Source organism: Patella vulgata, chromosome 3 (genome assembly GCF_932274485.2).
Source record: "Patella vulgata chromosome 3, xgPatVulg1.2, whole genome shotgun sequence".
NCBI classification, from domain to species: domain Eukaryota; kingdom Metazoa; phylum Mollusca; class Gastropoda; family Patellidae; genus Patella; species Patella vulgata.
In genome coordinates, this window is record NC_065881.2 from 87,009,241 (window position 1) to 87,033,977 (window position 24,737).

At 37.7% G+C, this 24,737-nt stretch overlaps 1 protein-coding gene across 2 annotated transcripts; it reads left to right on the forward strand.

The window, feature by feature from the left end:
- Window positions 1–47: 47 nt before the first annotated feature.
- Window positions 48–24,068, forward strand: LOC126814272 (cytosol aminopeptidase). Of its 2 annotated transcripts, XR_007677457.2 has the most exons (13): window positions 48–183; window positions 2,742–2,860; window positions 4,097–4,263; window positions 4,665–4,733; window positions 6,962–7,073; window positions 8,188–8,352; window positions 9,151–9,431; window positions 19,364–19,452; window positions 20,150–20,252; window positions 21,278–21,357; window positions 21,645–21,794; window positions 23,040–23,978; window positions 24,010–24,068. XR_007677457.2 is itself a non-coding variant. In XM_050539334.2 (12 exons), exons 1-12 carry the CDS (start codon window positions 70–72, stop codon window positions 23,190–23,192), a joined length of 1,602 nt encoding a protein of 533 aa, XP_050395291.1. In that variant the 5' UTR covers window positions 48–69; the 3' UTR covers window positions 23,193–24,068. The 2 variants fall into 2 exon arrangements, 1 of the variants encoding a protein (XP_050395291.1); XM_050539334.2 differs by having other exon boundaries at window positions 23,040–24,068.
- The last annotated feature ends 669 nt before the right edge of the window (window positions 24,069–24,737 follow it).

A 24,737-nucleotide genomic window follows, 5' to 3' on the forward strand; every position in this document is an offset into this window, starting at 1 on the left:
TTGTATAATGTTTCCGTGTTCATTTCGGCAAACGGTTTTTACTCTTTTGACAAACGAGACTAAACTGTCATGGCTGCGTCCATGAGCAAAGTGAAAATGTTGAAAAGAAATAATCTATTGTTTACTAGATTAACGTCCCTAATTAGAATAAATCAACGGGAGCTGAGAACAACATCAATTCAAGTAAGTGTCGTCTCACCATCTTTGTAAGTTGATACGTGTGCCACTTTTTGATTTATAACAGTATAATAAGTAAAATCAACCGATGTGACGCGCTATCCTTTTGCTGATCATCAGTGAATATATTCGCTAGACCGCTACAGTCACTGACAGGGATGACATGTGGCTTAGTTAGCTCCCAATAATATGTAACAGGCATTGCCTGAGTAGAGCGATTAAAAGCTGATGCCTGTTGTCAAATAAAAAACTTCCATAATATAATTAAATTCATCAAGTGATGCAAGAAAGGTTAATAAATCATTTCGTTTCATTTGTCATTTGAAATTCCAAATTGATTTTAATTTAAATTGTATAAGGGGCATTTGATTGATTACTGATTTATTTTATTAAAAAAAAAAAATAAAATCCCAAATGTGAGCATTATTTTCATTATGGAATCTGTTGTCATTATGTGATGTCATTAATTGATTGATTTGGTTAAGACACGTAATCTTTTTTCAACCAACAGTCTGTGTTACTACAAAAGAAGTTTGCTCCAGCATGGCGCTTGGTGCAATGCTTTAGAGCTTCACTCTGTATTACACTTTTGCTACTACCAGTACCTATACTTCCCGCAGTAAAGCGCCCAGTTAACATATTCGTAGCGACTTGGTGTTACGGGTGACTAGATGATATTCTCTACAACCGCAGGAACCAGTAGAGGTGAAAAAGTCCAATAGCGCCGTGACTGTGAATTTTTTTTTGTGGGTTGACCAGGTATCCTGTGTGTTGGTATAGGATTCAATTGGTACAGAGAGACTAACATATGGTTTAATTTTATTTCAATAATTAGCTTGCGCGTAGGGGTCTTTAGCAGTGGGAGGAAACCGGAGGACCCGGAGAAAACCCTCGGGGTTGGACAGACGCCCCTATTCCTTGTCACGTACAACCGGGGATTCGAAACCACGCCAGTTGACTCAATTACAGGTCCTATGATACAGCGCGCACTTGCTAACCATTCGGCCATCCAACCCCCCACAATTGGTACAGAAATGCTTGCAGAAAATCGTACATAGTACAACCCTGTCTTCACTAACCCATTGGGTTTAACGTCCTACTTTTCTGCTCCGACTAGGCTAAAGAAGACGGGCATACAACATACAGTGTGCTATTAGTGAAATTTTCCCAGACAGCGGCACTACAGCCTACTCTTATATCGAATTCCAACTGCCAAGAGATCTTTTACGTGCATGTCATTGTGTACCCAGGACCTCGGTTTTTCATCCCATCTGAACAACTATATATATTGTTCCTTGCCAGGCCCTCAGTCGTGCACCACTGATGACAACGGGAGAGCATGCAGGAAAATCCAAATCAAATTTCTCAGACAAAACTGGGAGGGAGCGATGTTTTGAAAAGGAAAAGAAATGATATGGTTAAACATCCTCCTTTTCTGTACTGACTGAGTTAGTGAAGACACGCTTGCACTATACAGTGTGCTATGAGGGAAATTTGGTGAGGAGAGCGGCACCACACCCTATTCTTATGTTAAAGCGGAAATTGCAAATTTTCTAAGAAAGTCAAAACGTAATTATTTCTATGTCTTTTGCTCAATAGATTGTCAACTCACAATTATACGATCATAAGTGTCATTCTCACACTTAAAACTCATTTACACAGGAAATAATAACACAATTACCTCCCAATTACCTCCCTATTCTCCACCATGGAGTAGCTTTTTTCAAACGTTTGAAAATGAAGAGGAAAATGATATTTTTGTCAATTTCTCAGCTGGCAATAGTGAATTATAGGATTAATAGGATTATTCTTTAACAAGGTAGGACTGTTTATGAATACCATCTGTTTTCCGGCTTTATTTTAATAAATTTTAAAAATATAACTTAAAAATTTGAAATTTCCGCTTTAAGGGTTCTTTTAGGTCCACGCCAATGTGCACACTAGTGCTGGGTATTTCCACAGCAGTCATGATATAATACGTATAGCGATTAAGGTGCTGCGATATAATTCGTATAGTGACCAGTTCAATATTTATCAAGAAAATCACAGGATAAATTAATAATTTATATTTTTAATGTGTACACAGGACCTCGGTTTTTCGTCTCATCCAAACGACTATACATTGTCCCTTGCCTGGCCCTCAGTCCTGCACCACTGACAAGGAAACACGCCTGAAAATCTGGATGAACTTTCTTGGCTAACGCAGGGATCGAACACCCGACCTCCTGGTTATCGAGCCAATGTCTTAACCACCGTAGTTGAACCTCAACTATAGTTTAGTCCAAAATTTACATACTATAGTTTTTTGTTGAGTGGAGGTTGAACGCCATTTCTCTATCTCTTTCTGTTGTTTTAGAATAAGCCAGATAGTCCAACATGCGCTTTAGATCATAAGGTCTGTCACCTGGTGTGGTTCTGTTTCCTAAAATGTACGTGACAAGGAGTAGTAGGGTCCTATCTGCTAATTAAGGAAAATTTAATTGAACGATGTTAGTCTCAAAAGAACCTAGTTTGTGTTGAGTGTACATTAAACCCTATTTTTCAATCTCTATCTTTTATTTTAGAATAAAGGAGTAGTAGTTGGTATTTACAAGAAAGAGAAAGATGATAATATTACACTAACACCAGCAGCATCTGACTTAGATCAGAAAAGTCAGGGAAAACTTCAACAACTTTTAAAAATGTAAGATAACAAATCCTAATGAAAACTAACTGAATAAACAGAGGATGTTATTGTTTATTGCTCTAACCAGTTACTAAATTCCTCTAAAGGCTTTTTAATACACATCAGAGAAAATGAAGTAAATCGAAATGGAGTTTAACGTCCTAGTATTCTGCCCTGACTGGGCTAATTAAGACGGGCATACGCCATACAGTGTGCTATGAAGGAAATTTTGCCCGGGCAGCGGCGTTACAGCCTACTCTTATATCGAATTCCCACCGAAGGAATCTTTTACGTGCACTCCAATGTGCACACGGGACCTCGGTTTTTCGTCCCATCCGAACAACTAGACAGCTGTCCTTGTCAGGCCCTCCATCCTGCATCACTGACAAGGAGAAACCACGCTGGAAAATCTGAATGAACCTTCTCGGTCAATGCAGGGATCGAACACCCGACTTCCAAGCTAGCGAGCCAGTGTGTGAATGCTACAACTCCATTTCATTTTTATTTCTCTCCCTCACACCTATCATTTCTCCCATTGGCCAAGTCACTGCCTACAAACGGAATCAAGTGTTTATTGCATAATGGTTTCCTCTTGTCACTGTTGTGCAGGATGTAGGGCCCAGAAAGTAACAGCATTTAGCAGTTCTGATGGGAACAGCATTTAGCAGTTCTGATGGGATCAGAAATTAAGCTGCACATAAAAGCTAAGAGACATTGTTCAGACCACATTAATAAAGTTCCATCATATCTCGCTGTATGGTGTATGCCTGTCTTCATTATCGTGGATGGTGTCTTAAAATTCCATGTCATTTACACCACTAGTTATGCCAGTGCCGATCAACAGAAACAAATGCTTATTACCTTAAGATGGGTCAGATGGCCTAATGGTTAGCACATGCGCATAGTATCATAAGGTCTGTCATTGAGTCAACTGGCATGGTTTCGATTCCCCGGTTGTAGGTGACAAGGAGTAGGGTTGCCTGTCCTACCTCGTGGGTTTTCTCCGGGTTCTCTGGTTTTCTCCCACTACTAAAGACCCCTATGCGCAAGCGAACCAATGAAATAAAATTGAACCATATGTTAGTCCCGAAATGACCTAGTTTGTTTGTAGTGGATGTTAAATCCCATCTCTCTCTCTCTCTCTCTCTCTCTCTCTCTCTCTCTCAATTGTTCATCTCTGTGACTCAAAAAGACCTTCTTCAGAATTAACAAGATGTTAGATTTTATTCCATAATATTTTATTTGTATTAACAGAGCAAGTAGAAAGTTAAAAAGTGGTTCAGGTCGAGTATTATATGGAGTGCCGGTGAATGATGAGTTTACCACGGTAGCTGTTGTTAATCTCGGAGAAACAGGTGTTAAATTTAATGATCTTGAAGAATTAGATGAATGCAAACAAAACATTCGATCAGCAGTAGCCAGTAAGTTTTTACATTTTTTTCAATATTCTTAATTTTGAAAGTTTTACAGTCCTAATATTAGACTTTGACACGCTTTGTATGTTTGCAAATTCTTAATTTTAGACTTTGACAATCTCTGTATGTTTGCCAATTCTTAATTTTAGACTTTGAAAATCTTGGTATGTTTGAAAATTCTTAATTTTAGACTTTGAAAATCTCGGTATGTTTGAAAATTCTTAATTTTAGACTTTGACAATCCCTGTACATTTTCAAATTCTTAATTTTAGACTTTAACAATCTCTGAATGTTTGAAAATTCTTAATTGTAGACTTTCATTGTCTTATTTGTTTAAACTTTGACAATCTCCCCATTATTTGAAAATCCTTGATGGGTGTGTTTATCAGACTATGTATGTTTTGTAGATGGTGTTTCCCAGTTGCGTGAAGTTGGCGAAACAGAAGTTACTGTTGACCCATGTGGAGATTCTAAAGGTAGGTCAAAGGTCAAAATAACACTGATTTTGATAAACCTTTTTACACATTGTTATAGGTTGTTTGGTATATTTGAGAAATATTTTAAAAATGTTGTTTTTTAATCCTTTGATCTTGTTGTTGTCATGCATGGTTTCTGAATTGTTGTTATTGCTTGTCTATATATAATTGCTCTACACATTTGTTACTGTACTTGCTTGAAAACGTTGAGAGAATACTCTTCGAAACGTCGCCCAAATAAATCAGTAATTGTTCTTCCATAAGTATGTGTTATAGTTTATTTTAAAAATACCTCGCATTGTAAACTCTCATTGAGACGCTCTGCAATTTGATTAAAATACAGATCTATATTTCGTTTCATTTTTTTATACTTTCGATGGCCTACACTACATGAAGATCTGACCAGTTGTACTCGAAGGTCGTGTCAGGGGTCGTACCAATCTGTTTCACAGAGGATTACAGAAGTCTTCTAATATCTCTGTAAAAGATGACTGTCCTCAACACGTGACATCGCATCACGCGGCGTCAATTATTGGCTCGATGGCACGTGAATTGTTTGCATAAGACGTTACTGGTTCGGGCAGAATGCTGCATTTTACTCATTTTAATACTCATTTACACTAAATATGATATAATTTTTACCTACAAATGCATTAAACGTCTTTATTTATTTTTCTAATACATACTGGTTGTAATGGAAGGTCACGTCAGGGGTTGTATGAAAGGTATTTGACCCCATGCCGTCACACAATTCATTAACCAATTGATTAACCAATCAGCGTTGACGTTTCAAGTCGAATACCCACATTTCCGTGCACCATATGCCAAGAACTTGCTGTAACAGACTGTTTCATTGGCTAATCCCTTACATCAGCAAAAACACAGGTTATATAACATGTCTTCCAGATCATAGTGTAGTAAAGACAAGTGAAATGAAATTTTGAACTTTAAGAAACAAAACGAAATAGGATCTGTGTTTTAATCAGATTGGACGCTGTGTACTTTACAGCGTAAATTCTCAGTGAGAAACTCTCGCTGTAAGTCATAATTCTCGGCAATATGCTCTCTACCTTGCATCATAAAGCATAATCGACACGTGAGCTACGGTGACTACGGGGGTAAGACGCTGGCTCGCTAGCCTGGAGGTCGTGTGTTTGATCCCTGGATTGGCCGAGAAAGTTCATCAGGATTTTCCAGGGTGGTTTCCCCTTGTCAGTGGCGCAGGACCGAGGGCCTGACAAGGACACCTGTCTAGCTGTTTGGATGGTACGAAATACCGAGGTCCTATGTATACATTCGCATGCACGTAAAATACCCCTTGGCAGTTGGAATTCGATATAAAATTAGGCCACAGTGCTCAACAGTGCTTTTGCCCAGGCAAAATTTCTCCCATAGCACACTGTATGGCATATGCCAGTCTTCATTAGCCTAGTTTCGAGCAGAACAGTAGGACGTTAAACCCTATTTCATTTCATTTCATTTCCCCAGTGACACACTCTCTATCTTGCATCGTAAATTCTCACTGATACACTCTCTGCAGATTTAACCTCATTCAGTTTTCTGGCTGGTCTTATGGTTTGAAAATTTACAATTCACATAATTTGGGAGCTGATTTTATTTTTTTGTAAAAATATCAAACACCATCAGATAGTTATACATCCCAAGCATTGAGGTTTAACATTTGCATCAGTCTGTCATCATGAATAAACCATTTTTATTCGCTAAACTATAACTTTGAGGACTCCTTTCATAGAAGTGGTGGCTAGGGGGAGGGGGTGGGGTCTAACATGTGCATAAGTCTTTCATCACGAATAACCAGTTTTATTCACTAAAATATAATAGGGCGAATGTGGATTAGTCTTTCATCACAAATAAACAGTTATATTCGCTAAAATTTAACTGCGAGGGCTCCTTTAACAGGAGTGGTGGGAGAGTGTCTTAACATTTAACATGTGTGTTAGTCTTTAATCACAAATAACCAGTTTTATTCGCTAAAATATAACTGGGAAGGGTACACATGCACTTTTGATAATAAGGTCATCATTGATTCAAGTGGTGTGGTTTCGATCCATCATTTATACGTGACAAGGGACAGGATCACCTGCTTAATCTTGTAGTTTTTATACGGGTCCTCCTGTTCCCGCACAGTGCTTATGGAAATAAAATTGTACCATGTGTTAGTCTCAAACTGACTGGACGTTAAAGCCTATTTCTCTCTTTATTTATAGCTGCAGCAGAAGGCAGTATTTTAGGTTTGTTCTATTATGATGACCTCAAGGCCAAGGACAGTAAAAAAGCCAAGGTGAAGGTTGATTGTTATTCAAGTAATGTAGATGATATGTAAGTATATACCAGCACCAGTCTCGCCAACTACATGGATCACAAGTTCTTTGCCCTAGTACAGGAGACAAACAAGCACAATTGTTGTTAATCACTGATCATTGTTTGGGAGATTTATTTTGAATTCGTGGCAAACTATACTATTTGGAAAGTTGCGTCTCTTGGCAGATGCAGAACCACCTACTACAAATGCCGACTTTTTTGTGCCAGTAAATGTCCAGTCTACAATCATGCAAAAAATCATATTTCAGTTGTATTATTTGTGGCAAACACTTCCAGTCAAATCAGTTGTGCGTTTTTATTCTGACTTGGTAAATATTTTGCAGTATAAATGTTGAAACTTTAGTTTAAACCTGGTATGATATCCTGGACATATCCTCCATAGGTCAGAGGTTATCATGCTTTTTGAACTAGATTGTGGCTAGAATTCCAGCCCAATCAAGATACCTCATTTGTTCAGTCGAACTAATAGCATGAACCACTTTCTTGGTTAAATGGTGACCTATAATTTTTAGTCAAACTAATTGCATGAACCTTCTTTCTGGGTTAAATGGCAACCTCTGATTTTCAGTCACACTAATAGCATCTGCATGGACCCACTCTGGGTTACATGGCAATCTATGTTTTCAAGTAAAATTATAGCATGAACCCACTTTCTGGGTTAAATGTAAACCTATGATTTTCAGTCACACTAATAGCATGGACCCTATTTCTGGGTTAAATGGCAACCTATGATGAACAAGTCATTATTCTGAATTAGACAGAAAATTAGTAAATAGCAACATTGCAGATATTGAAATTCTTGAAGATTAGATCACTTCCTGTTACACATCTCTCCATTATAACATGCACAGAATACAAGAACCATTCAGAACTACAGAGTGTCTAGCAATGGACAACATGTAGGCCTTTGAATGCTGCGAAAAACTGAGTTCACATGTACACAGTGCCGTGCACATAAAAGATCGCTTAGCAGTTGGAATTCGATATAAGAGTAGGCCTTAGCACCGCTGTTGTGGCAAAATTTCTTTCACAGCACACTGTAAGGCATATGTAGCCCAGTCTAAGCAGAACAGTAGGATGTTAAACCCCATTTTATTTTATTTCATTTCAGAACTACTTTAAACCACGATTGGTCACAAGGTTGTATTCTAGCAAATTCACAGAATTTTGCAAGATGGCTGATGGAGACACCAGCCAATAAAATGACACCTACTATTTTTGCTGAAAGTGTGAAAGAGAGGCTGGGTTCAGAAAATGGTGTCACTGTACAAATAAGGTAAGTTGTTTATGGCATTACAGAGGAAGACCCAGATTTTGTGTGGTATCTGTTCATGCATGTCTATTCAATAAGCAGCCTTGAACACACAAAACAAACCCACCTTTTGTCTTTTAAAACATTATCATAAAAATTCAGATCTAGGTGACATGGGGTTAGGCTATAGGTTTAAATTGTGCACAGGGCCCCTATTCTCGAAAACTTAAACTAAGATAAAATTCGAAATTTTAAGAAATACTGCAACTTTATTGGATATATGCAAATTGATTTTACTGGTCAGCCAATCGAATTGCAGTATTTCTTAAAATTTCGATTTTATCTTAGTTTAAGTTTTCGTGAATAAGGGCCCTGGTTTGTCATTGAGTCAACTGCCGTGGTTTGATTCCCTGCTTGTACGTGACAAGGAGTAGGGTCTGAATTCTCAGGTTTCCACCTCTACGAGAGACACCCACGTGCAAGCGAATTACTGAAATAAAATTGAACCCTATGTTAGTCTCCAAATGACCTAGTTTGTGTCAAATGGACATTAAAGGTCACCGGAAAGGTTCATAAACATTTTAGATAATGCAAGAAATTATCTCAACATATTATCCTTTCCATAAGTATAACAGGATCCCGAATGTCAATGTTACCTGCCACAGGTAGATTTCTGCTGTTCTCCATGAGTAGTCGTAACTTTCAGCCAATAGACAAGCGACTAATATTCTAGTCTATATTTCCTTGTCTGTTGCACACTCTCTGTCTCTCGCTGTCACTATGTAAAGGATCTGACTTGTTGCGACTTCATTCGTTTTGCAGGGATAAAGCCTGGGCAGAATCAAAAAAGATGGATGCATTTCTCTCTGTTTCTCGTGGCTCTGATGAACCACCTGTGTTTCTAGAAATTGATTACAATGGAGGCCCTAATGGTTCTACACCTTTAGCTTTGGTTGGTAAAGGTGTGACATTTGATACCGGAGGTGTGTCTATTAAACCATCAACTGATATGGATAAAATGAGGGCTGATATGGGCGGGGCAGCATGTGTGGCTGGTACACTACTTGCAGCTACTAAACTCAAACTACCTCTCAATATCAAAGGTAATTTCATCCACTTTTTCAAGGCTAAAATGTTCTCAAATTGATTAAATAACATTTAATTTAGATTAAAGAAAAGAAAAAAAAAATATCCACAGTAGATTTTCACCTGGCATGGTTTCATTCACATTACACACTACCATATTGCTAGTAATAATACCACTGCTGTACCGTTTTCCCCCCCCCCCCCTCCCCTACTAATATTACACACAGTGTTTATAGTTTATACATCTATATAATTAGTATCATATAATGACTGTAGTAATACCACTGCTGTGCCGTTTCCCTCCCTGGTAATAATATAACAGTGTTGTGGCTACCTTTTTACTTTCAAATATGGGCATTATTATTATTATTATGAATCCCGTGTAAGGTTACCTCATCCTTTAATTAGAGCCTGGGCTGTGCAAGTCTACGTTTGGTTGCTAGGACACGGTTTCCGCTGGGAAAAAAGATGGCCATGCGGTTGACAGTTCGAGGCAGAATTTGACTTTGTTTTGATATGGATCGCTAGGTAGCGGTTGAATCTTTTGATATGTATTATAATTGTATACATCGATAGTTCCTAAACTAATCACAACCGATGTCACGATGTCACGATGTCATGATGTTTATATCGGTCCATGTTGATGTCATTTGACGATGTCTTGCCAGTATTGATGTAATGTTGATGTCATGATTGTGATGATGTACATTGCCGCACTGTTCATGGATAATAAACTTGTTTGATTAACTCTATCGTAGTGTGCCGATATATATATAAGCACATTGAAGTTGTGATTATGCAAGCTGTCGATTGTTCAAGTTTTTAGTTTTATGGTAAACTGTCATCATGTCTGAAGAAGATAAACAATGTGACATTTCTCATTCTGACGGCGATAGTTCGTTTGGTTCGCAAGTCAGTCTTAAAATTTTACAACATAAAGAAAAGTTGGCTCTTGCACGTTCGAAAAGGCAACATATTAAACAAAAAATGGAAATGTCAGAAAGATTAACCAGGTTAAAAGCCGAAGAAGAATTATTAGATATTGAATTTGAAGAACAACAAGCACAAATTAGTTTAGAACTTTATGAAAAGGCTGATAATGAAAAGGCTGAAAATGAAAATGAAGACAGGAAATCTGATGTTTATCGTGATCGAACATTACTATCCCCTAGGCCTGATAATTATAAATTTGAGTTTACTTTAGATTCGCCAGAAAAAACTTTCACCAGTGATGACATAAATTGTTTTACACCATGTGTAAATCGAAATTTGCTTCATGGTCGTAGAGACTCTGTGGTTATTGATATAGAAGGACCTGTCAATTTATTTGAATCTCCAAATTTAATTGTTAAATCAAATTGTAATAATTTACCTGTTGAGCACAATCCTGCATTATCAAATGTTATACCTAATGTAACTCATGTAGATCATGATTATTCTATTGTAAGCTTGCCCATGTCAATTAATAATGCTTATTCATCTTATCAACAAAGTGTAGGTAGGTCTATGTACTGTAATACTACTAATACTTTACCACAGTATAAATCTGTAATTACTGCTAGGGAATCTATTGTGCAACCTGATACTAATAGAGTGAGTTTATCTGTTAATAATCATGCCTTACCTCGAACAGATGATAATAACATATCGGTTAGTACCGTTTCTTCCATGTCACTGCCATTTAATAATTCTGCTAATTACTTACCTATATCTAATAATTTGTCTTTTTCATCAAATAATATGTCATCCATTCCATATTATGATGCAAATTGTAATATGTCTGCATGTAATTCGACAAATTATAATTTTATACCTACTTGTACCATTGATGGTAGGCCTACATTCACAAATACTTCCATATCTTATAGTAGTAATGTGCCAATCAGTCATGTTGTTCCCCCACACTCTAGTCCAAGTTCTAATTTAATTTATCATGTAAATACTGATAGGCAGAATAATGTGCATACTTACCCTCAGAATAATGTTTCTGTTTTTAGAAGTGATGTTTGTGATAACACACAAAATACAACAAATGACTTAGTACAAAAACTGTGTCAGGTGGTTTCGACTCCAAAGTTGGAATATATGACATTTAATGGTGATCCTTTAAAGTTTATTTCTTTTATGCACAACTTTGAGACTCTGTTAGAGACTAATAACCCAGAGGAATCACGTAAATTACAACTTTTAATTCAGCACTGTAGTGGAAAGGCCAGGGAGTCCATAGAATGTTGTGTAAATTTACCTGTAGAGACAGGATTTGAAACAGCTAAACGAACTTTGCGTGAGAATTTTGGTAAACCTCATGTTATTGCAAAAGCCTATATGACTAAGTTAGAGAACTTACCTGTTATCAAGACCGCAAATAGTACTTTCCTGATGGAATTTGTTCGTAACTTGGAGATTACTAATAGAACACTATCTGGTATGGGAAGAGACTACATGAATGATTTAGATCACATGAACACACTGAGGGACTTGAATTCTAAATTACCTATGTTTTTGAGGGCTAAGTGGACGGAAAGGGCTGGTAGAATCCTTGAAAATGGTTCCAGACCAAGGTTTATAGACTTTTTACATTTTGTTAAAGAACGAGCAGTATTAGTTAACAACGAGTTTGGGGAAGACTTGTCGAATAGTTCCAGAGAGAAGAAATTTGATAGTTCGTATTTTAGAAAACCCAGACCGATGGCAACTCTTATGGCTACAACGAGTTCGAATGCAGCTTGTAAGATGAATTCAAGTCGTCCCAACATTTTAAGATCCGGTGCTGGAAATTTTAGATCACCATGTATTTACTGTGCAGGTAGGCATCCTATTTGGAAGTGCAGTCAGTTTATAGATCTTGACAATAGAGGTAAAGGTAAAGTTGTTGGTGACCTCCAGTTATGTTTTAAGTGTTTAAATAAAGGACATTCGATTAAATTTTGTGATAAGTCTGGATTCAGATGTCGGATTCCTAATTGTGAAAGGGATCACAATACTTTGTTGCATGATGTTAATTTGTTTAATTTGAGCCAATCCAGTTCCATTGAGAAGATAGAAGATTCCAAGAAGACCTCCAGTGTTGTTACTGCTGCTGCTGGGGCTGGTGAAAGGAAGGTTTGTCTTGGAGTTGTTCCAGTTATTGTTCAGAATAAAATCACCAAGAAAGAAGTCACTTCTTATGCTTTGCTGGATACTGGATCCGAAATCACTTTAGTCTTAAAGAAACTTGCTGCTCATCTTGATATTGGTGGTGAGATTGATCCATTTACTGTCACAGGTGTTACAGGATCTAAGGAAGTTGAAAGTGAATTAGTCGATATAGTCATCAAGTCTTCAGATGGAGATACATCGGTTGATTTCAGTGATGTTAGAACTGTACCATCATTACCAATTCCCACCACTACAATTCCAAGGATGGAAGATTTACAGAAATACTTACATTTGAAAGATATTGACTGTCCTGAAGTGCAGTTTCATGAGGTAACTGTTATTATTGGTGTTAAAGAACGGCCAAAACTTTTTATCCCTTTAGATTACAGAGAAGGTGGAGAAAATGAACCAGTTGCTATTAGGTATAGGTTAGGCTGGATTGTTATTGGGTCAGTTGATCAGCCACGAGATTTTAATGAGTTTTGTTTTAATTTTGTTAGCTCTGTTATTAGTCATGAAGAAACTGAAGTTAAAGATGATCTGAAGGAACAGTTGCAGAGATTGTGGAATACAGATTTCAAAGATCTAGAAGTTGAAAATAAACCAGGTTATTCAATTGAAGATAAAAAGGCTTTATGTATTATTGAGGATGGATTAAAGATTGTTGATGGTCATTTTCAAATTCCATTACCATGGAAGAGAATTCCTCCTAATCTAATTAATAATAGAGCTATGGCTTTGAACAGATTAGATGGATTATCTAAGAGGTTTAGAAGGAATCCTGATCTGTTCTTTAAGTACCAGACCACAATTAATGATTATATTTCTAAGGGCCATGCTGAGAAGATTCCAGAGGTGGAAATTGATTTAAATGAAAGACCCATTTGGTATTTACCACACCATCCAGTAACCCATCCATTAAAGCCAGATAAAGTTAGAGTAGTCTTCGACTGTGCAGCTCAATACCATGGAACATCGCTTAACAGTCAGTTATTACAAGGCCCAGACTTAGCTAATCACTTGTTAGGAGTCTTATTTCGGTTCAGACAGGGAGAGATTGGGTTTATAGCTGATATTGAGGCTCATTTTCACCAAGTTAGAGTTGAACCAAAGGATTGTGATGTATTGCGATTCCTATGGTGGAGGAATGACGACATTAATGACGTTGTGGAAGATTATCGGATGACCAAACACATATTTGGCGCCACATCTTCACCTGCTGTTGCTAACTACTGTGTCAAGAAATGTGCTGAGCTTTACGGTGGCGACTTCGATCCTGAAACTGTGAAGACCATTATGAAGAATATGTATGTAGATGACCTGATGAAGTCAGTTGATTCTTTAAATTTATCAGTTAAATTGTTCCACGAGTTGTCAAAGTTGTTATTTACTTGTGGTTTTAGGTTGACTAAGTGGTGTTGTAACGATCGCAAGTTTTTGGAGAACGTTCCAGAAAAAGATAGAGCCAAGTCTATTGTTGATTTGGATAACCTTTTGCCCACTCAGAGTGCTTTGGGATTGAGATGGGATACCGAATCAGATGTCTTTTCATGGGAGGTCAATGAGAAGTTGTTGTATTCGTTTGAGAAGGTTACAACAAGAAGAAGTATTTTGTCAATTGTTTATTCATTATTTGATCCCATTGGGTTTATCGCTCCATACATTATGAAGGCGAAGTTGTTGTTACAAATGTTGAGTAGGAGAAATCTAGGTTGGGATGATCCTGTTTCTTTGGAAGATAAGCTTCAATGGTACAGATGGTTAGAGGATTTAGATAGGTTGTCTGAAATTAAGGTTGATAGGTGTTTGAAACCTAAGGTATTTGGTGTTATTGGAGAGGTCCAGTTACATATATTTTGCGATGGTTCTAGAGTTGGTTATTCTGCTGTTGCATATTTGAGATTCATAAATTCCAGTGGAGAGGTTCATTGTTCTTTTGTATTTGGGAAATGCAGGTTGGCTCCTATTCGTGAGGTGTCTATTCCAAGGCTGGAATTATCGGCTGCGGTTGTTGCCGTGAAGATGAGAAGAGTTATACAGGAAGAATTGGAGTTTGTTATAGAGAAGACTGTATTTTGGACAGATTCGTTGTCAGTTTTAAAGTGTATTAATAATGATAGTAAAAGGTTCCATACGTTTGAATCGAATAGATTAACAGTAATTCATCTTGGATCTAAGATTTCAGAATGGCGTTATGTAAATCGGGATTTCAATCCTGCTGATGACGGTTCCAAGGGGTTAAAGTTAAAGACCATGGTGAAGGACAATAGATGGATTAGTGGTCCAGAATTCTTGAGGGGGAATGAAAGTGATTGGCCTTCACCCATTGTTATTACAGAATTGAAGGATGACGACCCTGAAGTTCGGAAAGAAGCAAAAATTTATGTTGCGTCAGTTGACAAGGATGTTATTGATGATTTGATTTTGAGGTATTCCTCCTGGTGGAGATTGAAGAGAGGAGTTGCCTGGATCTTAAGGTTTAAAAGATATTTAAAGTTAAAGGTTTTAGGACAGGGGTGTCCTAATAACTTTGAGAGGTTTTTAACGGTTGGAGAGATCAAAGAAGCCGAGTCAGAGGTTATCAAGTTTGTTCAACGGAGGGTGTTTCCCGACAGCTTAAAGGCCCTACGTCATGTTAGCGAGAGTTCTAACCCTTCGAAGATTGATTCATCACTCCGAAAGCTAAATCCACAACTTTTAGATGGATTACTGAAGGTTGGAGGAAGATTAGATAAAGGACCTGTAGGTGAAGATGTAAAACACCCAGTTATCCTTCCGTATAAACACCATGTTACAGATTTGGTTATTAATTCACATCATTTGGAAGTCTGTCATTTAGGTCAGGAATCGGTTTTGTCTTTCTTGAGGCGTAAATATTGGATCGTCAAAGGGAGATCTGCTGTCCGTAGGGTTTTACGGAAATGTGTTGATTGTCAGAAGAGATCCAAACGTTGTGAGGAACAGTTTATGGGGAATTTGCCTAAACAGCGTTTGACACCAGATAAACCCCCTTTCTCTTGTGTAGGAATCGATTATTTTGGACCATTGTCTGTAAAGCAGGGTAGAAGTATTGTAAAGAGATATGGTTGTTTGTTTACCTGTATGGCATCCAGGGCAGTCCATGTGGAAATTGCGCATTCTTTAAATACGGACTCATTCATCAATTGTTTAAGGCGGTTCATTTGCTTAAGAGGTTGTCCTGAAGAAATCTTTAGTGATAATGGTTCTAATTTTGTTTCCGCTGAGAAAGAACTAAGGGACTGTATCAATGAATTCAACCAGTCAAGAATTTCAAACTTTTGTGTCCATAAAAGTATCCGCTGGCGTTTTAACCCACCAGCAGCCAGTCATATGGGAGGCATATGGGAACGGATGATCCGTTCAATTAGGCAGGTACTTAAATCAGTGTTAAAAGAACAGCTTGTCTGTGATGAGATTTTGTTAACTGTTGTATCAGAAGCTGTATTGATTATTAATAGTCGACCACTTACAAGGGTAAGCGATGATGTATTGGACGAATCACCGTTAACACCAAACCATCTTCTACACCTTAGGTCAAGTTCTACTTTACCACCTGGAGTGTTTGATCAAAAAGACTTGTACCTTAGAAGAAAGTGGCGTCAAGCTCAGTATTTAACAGATGTATTTTGGAAGCGTTGGGTGCAGGAATATATTCCCACGCTACAAGAAAGAACCAAATGGACTTTAAAGCATAAAAATGTCAGAATCGATGATATTGTACTTTTGGCCGACGATAACTATCCGAGAGGACAATGGCCACTTGCTCGGGTCGTTGATGTGATTACCTCGGACGATGGATTGGTTAGAACAGTTAAAGTGAATACTTCGTCATCCGTTGCGACAAGCGCCAAACGTTCCAGGGCCAGCGAATTTAAAGATGGTTCCATTAATTTAACTCGCCCAATTACTAAAATTTGTCTTTTAGAATTACACACAGACTGATTGGCTTATGTTTGTTTTATCTCTATATATATGGTAATTAGAAATGTTTGTTTAATTGACCTGTTGTATTGTTACGGTAGCCATTTGTTTAATTTTGTACATAAAAGTCTTGTTATAGCTTTTATGTAGGGGCTGGTGTGGCTACCTTTTTACTTTCAAATATGGGCATTATTATTATTATTATGAATCCCGTGTAAGGTTACCTCATCCTTTAATTAGAGCCTGGGCTGTGCAAGTCTACGTTTGGTTGCTAGGACACGGTTTCCGCTGGGAAAAAAGATGGCCATGCGGTTGACAGTTCGAGGCAGAATTTGACTTTGTTTTGATATGGATCGCTAGGTAGCGGTTGAATCTTTTGATATGTATTATAATTGTATACATCGATAGTTCCTAAACTAATCACAACCGATGTCACGATGTCACGATGTCACGATGTCATGATGTTTATATCGGTCCATGTTGATGTCATTTGACGATGTCTTGCCAGTATTGATGTAATGTTGATGTCATGATTGTGATGATGTACATTGCCGCACTGTTCATGGATAATAAACTTGTTTGATTAACTCTATCGTAGTGTGCCGATATATATATAAGCACAAGTGTTTTTACCCAGTATCTTTATATTAGTACCATATTGACTGTATTAATACTACTGTTGTGCTGTTTTCCTTCCTAGTAATATACTATTCAAAAAAAGTAGGGGATATTTGATTTTTAAGTGTTATTAAAGTCACCTAATGAAACTGACGAAGAAACAAATGACAAAATGAAATGAAGTTCACATTCATCGATTTATTCCAAATGATCATTAGACTAAGTAAGGCACAGACTGACCATTATAAGGGTAAAATGATACCCGGGGTCAAACAGCAAAGTTACCACAGCATCACAACCAAGTCAGTAATGGGTAAATCCTCCTCTGTTTGCCAAACAAGCATTGATCCGACGTGGCATACTCCTAATGAGACGTCTAAGGTCATTTTGGTCCAGATTGTCCCATTCCTGTTGCAACGCAGCAGCAAGTTCTTGGACATTGGCAGGACGTTGTTGACGTTGACGTAACCTCTGTCCAAGCATGTCCCAGACATGCTCGATGGGGGAGAGGTCGGGACTCAGTGCTGGCCAAGGTAATGTGGTGATGTTCTGTTGTTGGAGGTAACCTGTAACGATCCTGGCCCTGTGACATCTTGCGTTGTCATCCTGGAAGATGAAACGGCGGCCATGACGTCGTGCGAACGGCACAACATGGACTGCCAAGATGTTGTCCCGGTAGTACTGGCCTGTAACACGCCCTGCAACAACATGTAAAGCCGTTCTTCCAGCAACAGTGATGCATCCCCACACCATAACAGAACCACCCCCAAATCGATCATGTCTGATGACGTTAACGTCTTCAAAGCGCTCGTTTCGACGACGCCACACCCTCCTACGTCTGTCCAAAAAATCAACAGTGAACCTTGACTCATCTGAAAACATCACATTGCTCCAGCGTCGATTATCCCAGTGTTGACGATCCCTACACCAACGACGTCTTGCTTGAATGTGATGATCTCTCAAACAAGGGATCACGCGAGGACGTCGGGCGCAAAGGTGACCCCTATGCAGTCGATTCCGAATCGTCTGGCCACTCACTCTCACACCAGTGTCTGTTTGAAGACGAGCGCTGATCTGATTTGCTGTGATGACACGATTTCTCAAGGCCAAGGTACGGATAAATCGATCCTGGGCTTGAGTTGTCGCCCTTGGTCGACCTGAGCGTGGTCTGTCCTGTACAGATTGTGTATCACGGTATCTGGACCATAGCCTGCTTATGACAGACTGAGAAACATTCATCGCCTGTGTTGTGCCGATCTGTAGCATGCCAAGGGCATGTAACCTTTCATTTTGGGTAAGCCGACGCATATCAAAATTTGTTTTCAGGTCACTAAAACAATTAAACTGATGTTTCCACCCTGGAATTCAATGCCACAATGACTGTAACATTCAAAGTCAGAGTCGTGCAAATCTTGGGTTGGACCCCCATGATGATCCCAAGCATCACCTGCATTCCATGCGGTAGCTATTGGTGCGTTTGGGCGTCACATGTAACTGGAAATGTTTCTTCTGTTAGGTTCTATAGTGATTTTTTTCGTAGTCATTTGCATATTTTAGTATTATGCCCCCAAAATCAAATATCCCCTACTTTTTTTGAATAGTATATTACACCTCTATGTTAGTACCATATTGACTGTATTAATGCCACTGCTGTGCTGTTTTCCTCCCTAGTAATATTACACCTCTATGTCACTACCATTTAGACTGTATTAATGTCACTGCTGTGCCGTTCCCCTCCCTACTAATATTACACACAGTGTTTATAGTTTATACATCTATATAATTAGAACCATATATATAATGACTGTAGTAATACCACTGCTGTGCCGTTCCCCTCCCTACTAATATTACACACAGTGTTTATAGTTTATACATCTATATAATTAGAACCATATATATAATGACTGTAGTAATACCACTGCTGTGCCGTTTCCCTCCCTGGTAGTAATATTACAGTGTTTTTACCCAGTATCTTTATATTAGTACCATATTGACTGTATTAATACTACTGCTGTGCTGTTTTCCTCCCTAGTAACATTACACCTCTATGTTAGTACCATATTGACTGTATTAAAATACCACTGATGTGCTGTTTTCCTCCCTAGTAATATGTTAGTACCATATTGACTGTATTAATACCACTGTTGTGCTTTTTCCTCCCTGTACACATACCTTTATGTTTTTGCATTTTGACAGTAAAACCACTGATGTGCCATTTTCCCCCATAGTAATATTACATCATGTGTTACAGCATTTATACCTTTATGTGAGAACATGGTCAATGGACGCGCAACAAAACCAGGTGATGTTGTCACGGCAATGAATGGAAAAACTATACAGGTGAGAGTTTCACTTTAGCCGCAGGGAGTCAGTTAGTAAGTTGCTCGCTCGTTCTAGGAGGGCTCCTCGGTTTTGGATGAGAATGAGGAAGGTCCAGAGATGTTTTAGGCATGGCTTCCCTGTTGTCAGTGCCTGTCTAGGGCAGTATCTTGTAGTGCTGATGGGACGAAACACTGAGGTCCTGTGTACACATTTGCGTGCACATAAAAGAACCCTTGACAGTTGCAATTTGAAAAAAGAGTAGGCCATAACACCGCTGTACGGGCTAAATTTCCATCATAGCACACTGTGTGGCATACACCTGTCTTCATTTAGAAATGGGACGAAAAACCGAGGTCCCGTGTACACATTGGCGTGCACGTAAAAGATCCCTTGGCAGTTGGAATTCGATATAAGAGTAGGCCGTAGTGCCGCTGTCCGGGCAAAATTTCCCTCATAGCACACTGTATGGCGTATGCCCGTCTTCATTAGCCCAGGTTAGGAGCAGAACAGTAGGACGTTAAACCCCATTTCATTTCATTTCATTTCTTCATTTAGAAGGACTGTGCAAAAGATAAAAGATTAAACCTAAATTCATTTCATTTCCATAGCTGTTAGTTAATAATGATCTGTCTCTCTCCCTCATCCCCCCACCCCCCTGTTCCCCCCATCCCCCTGTTTCAACAACTAACATTAATTGAGTGTTTTATTTACTCAGATAGATAATACCGATGCTGAAGGAAGACTAATTTTAGCTGATGCCTTAACTTACGCAGATACGTTTAAACCAAGTTTAATATTAGATATGGCAACTTTAACAGGTGAGTGTAGGCTAAATCTGAGATCGGTTAAACATACATTATGCAAGAGCTAAATCTGCCTGTTGCAGGTCTTCCTTTAGGCCTGAAATGGTATCTAAATTATTAATTAGACATTAATTAACTTATCCAGGCCATAATCAACTCTCGATGTAATCGGATTTCTCCGATATATTTAATAGATTCGAATGGTTCAGCCATATTTTAATTTAATTTGAAAATGGAGGAGCGAGACTTAGCTTCAAACAACTAGTACGGCGGTTGAAATTATTGCACACGTCCTTTCAAACCTTCAAAGTCTAATATCTTCGCTCACAATAGAGTAATTTCGATGAAATTTTTAAATTATTCATTTTACATTATCTATTTTCGAACTATTATACCAAGAATGGCTAGCTCTTTATCTAAATGTTACATAATATATCTTTAATTTCAACAATAATTCATTTCATGATAACAATGAAATCTGTGGGTATTTTTTTTATGGTTATTGACGAATTGATGTGAGTTTATTTAATGACAATTATGAGATGTGTGGGTGGTGTATTGTGGTTATTAACAAATGGATATGGAATTCAGTTTTGGTTAACTTCAACAACAATTTATTTGCTAATTATGGTGAAGTCAGTGGGTGGTTTATAAGGCATTGATGCAGATTACTTGTACTATAATTTAGCGGCTGTTGATATTCTGTATTATATTTTAGGAGTCTGTTCATATGTTTTGTGGCTGTTCTTAAGTTTTGAAATTAAGGCCTGTTCTTAGTTTTTGTATTATATTTAAGGGGATTTTTACAATTTTTGTGTATTTTACTTTAGTGTCTGTTGATATACTTTAAGGGCTATTCTTAAATTTTTGCATTATATATTAAGAGCTGTTGATAAATTGTGCTATATTTTAAGGGCTGTTCTTAAGCTTTGTATTATATTTTAGGGGCTGTTCTTAAGTTTTATATTTTATTTTAGGGCTTGTTTTTAAGTTTTGTATTATAATTTAGAGGCTGTTGATATACTTGTATTATATTTTAGGGGCTGCTGATGTAGCATTAGGATCAGCTGTTACCGCTGTATATACAGATTCTACACAAATGTGGAAGACTTTGCATCAGGTAATATGCAACTGGACTTTACAGTATATAGGCATCCACTTTTCTAGTAATCCAGCCTTTTGTAAAAAAAAGAAACACTGCTTCTAGGCCTTTGAGCTACGGTGGCTCAGTGACCAGGAATTGTGTCTAGTCATTCAGACACAATTCAAAAAACCAAGGTCCTCTTGGCGTGCACGTAAGAGAAACCCTTGACACTTGAAATTCAAGGAATTGCCTCTGCCTAGACAAAAGTTTGTGCATAGCACACTGTATGGCACTGTAAATCCCATTTCATTTTATATCCACAGGCTGGCGGTATTAGTGGTGATCGAGTATGGAGGATGCCGTTATTGAAACATTATACGTCACAAATAAAACACTGTGATTTAGCTGATGTTAATAATATTGGTAAATATAGTCGATCAGGTGGATCATGTACAGCTGCAGCATTTCTAAAGGTAAATATACATTTAAATCCATTACAAAGAGACCACAATAAAGGTAAATACAGCAAATCCTTTACAAAGAGACAGCAGTAAATACTTTTGAATATACCTCACAAAAGGGTAAATATACATTTAAATCCTTACAAAAAGACAACAATAAAGCCTCTTGAATAGACCATCCATAACAGTAAATATAGTAACTCCTTTACAAAGAGGCCTCCCATAATGGTAAATACAACACAGTAAATCCCTTTTAAATAGCTCTCCAATAATGGTAAATACACCACAGTAAATCCCTTTAAATATCTCTCCAATAATGGTAAATACACCACAGTATATCCCTTTAAATAGGTCTCCCATAATGGTAAATACACCACAGTAAATCCCTTTAAATAGGTCTCCCATAATGGTAAATACATCACAGTAAATCCCTTTTAAATAGGTCTCCCATAATGGTAAATACACCACAGTAAATCCCTTTTAAATAGGCCTCCCATAATGGAAAATACAACACAGTAAATCCCTTTTAAATAGCTCTCCAAAAATGGTAAATACACCACAGTATAATATCCCTTTAAATAGGTCTCCCATAATGGTAAATACAACACAGTAAATCCCTTTTAAATAGCTCTCAAATGATGGTAAATACAACACAGTATAATATCCCTTTAAATAGCTCTCCCATAATGGTAAATATAGTGAATCCTTTAAAAAAAGATCAAATTGAATCCCTTACAAAGGGACTGCAGTAAATACTTCTGAATATACCTCCCATAATTGTATTGGTAATTTGCTTCCCATTAAATGGGGCGGGGGCATGGCCGAATGGTTAGCACATGCGCGTTGTATGATAGGGTCTGTCATTGAGTCACCTGGTGTGGTTTCAATTCCCCAGTTGTACAGGACAAGGAGCATGGTCGCCTGTCCAACCTTGTGGATTTTTTGGGTGTCAGTGAGTTCTTTGTTATCAAATGATGAGAAAGATCATTGATGATAAATACATGTATGCTATCATTGAGTATTGTAAAAGCCAGTGCTGGTGTTATCATTTTTAAGGGAACCTTGTAGTATACTACTTTCGGTTCCAAGAAACTCCTAAAAGGAGCATCTCAGGGCTCCACCCGAGGTAAACATCTAGGATAAGGTGATGCAGATTTTGAAGTGAGAATAATCTAGGATACAATAATGGAATGCCTGACAGATTTTGAATGAGAGCTCGGGGCCCCCAGTTACATCACTGTTTCTGTTTCATTTCAGGAATTTGTAGAGAACAAAAATTGGCTACATCTGGATATAGCGGGTGTCATGATCAATAAAGATGAAGTACCATATTTACCTAAAGGAATGTCGGGGCGACCAACTAGAACAATTGTAGAATTTCTCTCCTTATTATCAAAACAACAATTATAGCAGTATATAAACAGTTTACCTTTAGGAATGTCTGGATAATCAAGTTGAACAATTACAGAAGTATATAAACAGTCTACCTTTAGGAATATCTGGATAATCAAGTAGAACAATTGCAGACTTTCTGTCCTTATTAGAGAGGTTCAGATTCACTCCGTGGTCAAGAACGAGAATGAGGTGATTCCATTTTTGCATGCTATGTCATCAGTTCTCAAGGTCTTCCCCCACAGCGGCAGACGAATTGGCCCGTGAAAACATCTTGGAACCTCTGAAGTTGTAAGTGAATTTCCTGGTGATTTAATTCTATTTTAGACAATCTTTTTCGTAATTATACCGGAACACATCGTTTTCAAATATACATGTACCAGAGTTTGTTAGGCACTGTTTGGCTGGTCGAATAAAAGCAAAATGATAGAATGAAGCGACACTTTCAAACAGTGCACTTTTTGCTCTATTCACGTTGTACTGACCATCGCGTTTTGTCAAGAATGCAGGTTTTTCTGAACCGTGCAAAAGTGCATCACATCTTCCCGGAACGCATCTGAACCTGTCTATTGTCAAAATAACCATTATAGTAATGTATAAATAAAACAATAGTAGAATATCTTAAGTGTCATAAAAACAACCATTATGGTAATATTACAACATATACTTGCTATTTGTAGTAATGTTACTACATATATTCGCTGTTTATGGTAATGTTACTACATATATTTGCTATTTTTTGGTAATGTTACCACATATATTTGCTATTTATGGTAATTGTACCACATATATTTGCTATTTATGGTAATTGTACCACATATATTTGCTATTTAAGTGTGCTGTTTGATACAAAATAACCATATCTATTAAAATAAACCGATTTGTGTTTTTGGTTATTCAGTGTTATTTATTAATTTACATTTGCACCAGTTTATTTTTAATGTACTCGTCGGTTTTCTCCGGGTCCTCCGGTTTCCTCCCACTGCTAAAGACCCCTACGCGCAAGCGAGTTGTTGAAATAAAATTAATACCATATGTTAGTCCCGAAATGACCTAGTTTGTGTCGAGTGGACGTTAAACCACATTTCTCTCTCTCTTTTTAATGTACTCATTTGTACCATGTTTATTTTTAATGTACTCATTTGTACCATGTTTATTTTTAATGTACTCATTTGTACCATGTTTAGTTTTAATGTACTCATTTGTACCGTGTTTAGTTGTGGACTCGCAGTTGGTACCCAACCGCTTTTTATCTTGTTGATGTTGTTGGGTGACATATTTGAAAAAAGGACTAAGGGTCGGGCAATTCAGTTCGAAATGAAACTTGGCATGCTTGTTCCTTTAACAGCCTTCCATTTTAGATATGACGTCACAATTCCAAGATGGCTGCGTTGACGTCATGAATGCTATTTCCTGGTCCATGTTGAATTTAAAATTTCTAACTTTTCTGGTAAAATATTCCTTATTTAAATATATGTCTAAGCCTACAGAATACATAAAATGTCTTAGACCCCAAAACATTACCCAACCAATCATTCAATTAAAATGATGAACCCAGGAGGT

Bases quoted from the DNA above. Each gene is read 5' to 3' on its own strand.
- LOC126814272 (XM_050539334.2), top strand. From the start codon at position 70: ATGGCTGCGTCCATGAGCAAAGTGAAAATGTTGAAAAGAAATAATCTA. The intron at 8,353-9,150 runs GTAAGTTGTTTA...TTCGTTTTGCAG, and splicing joins GGTGTCACTGTACAAATAAG to GGATAAAGCCTGGGCAGAAT. The intron at 19,453-20,149 runs GTGAGAGTTTCA...TTATTTACTCAG, and splicing joins TGAATGGAAAAACTATACAG to ATAGATAATACCGATGCTGA.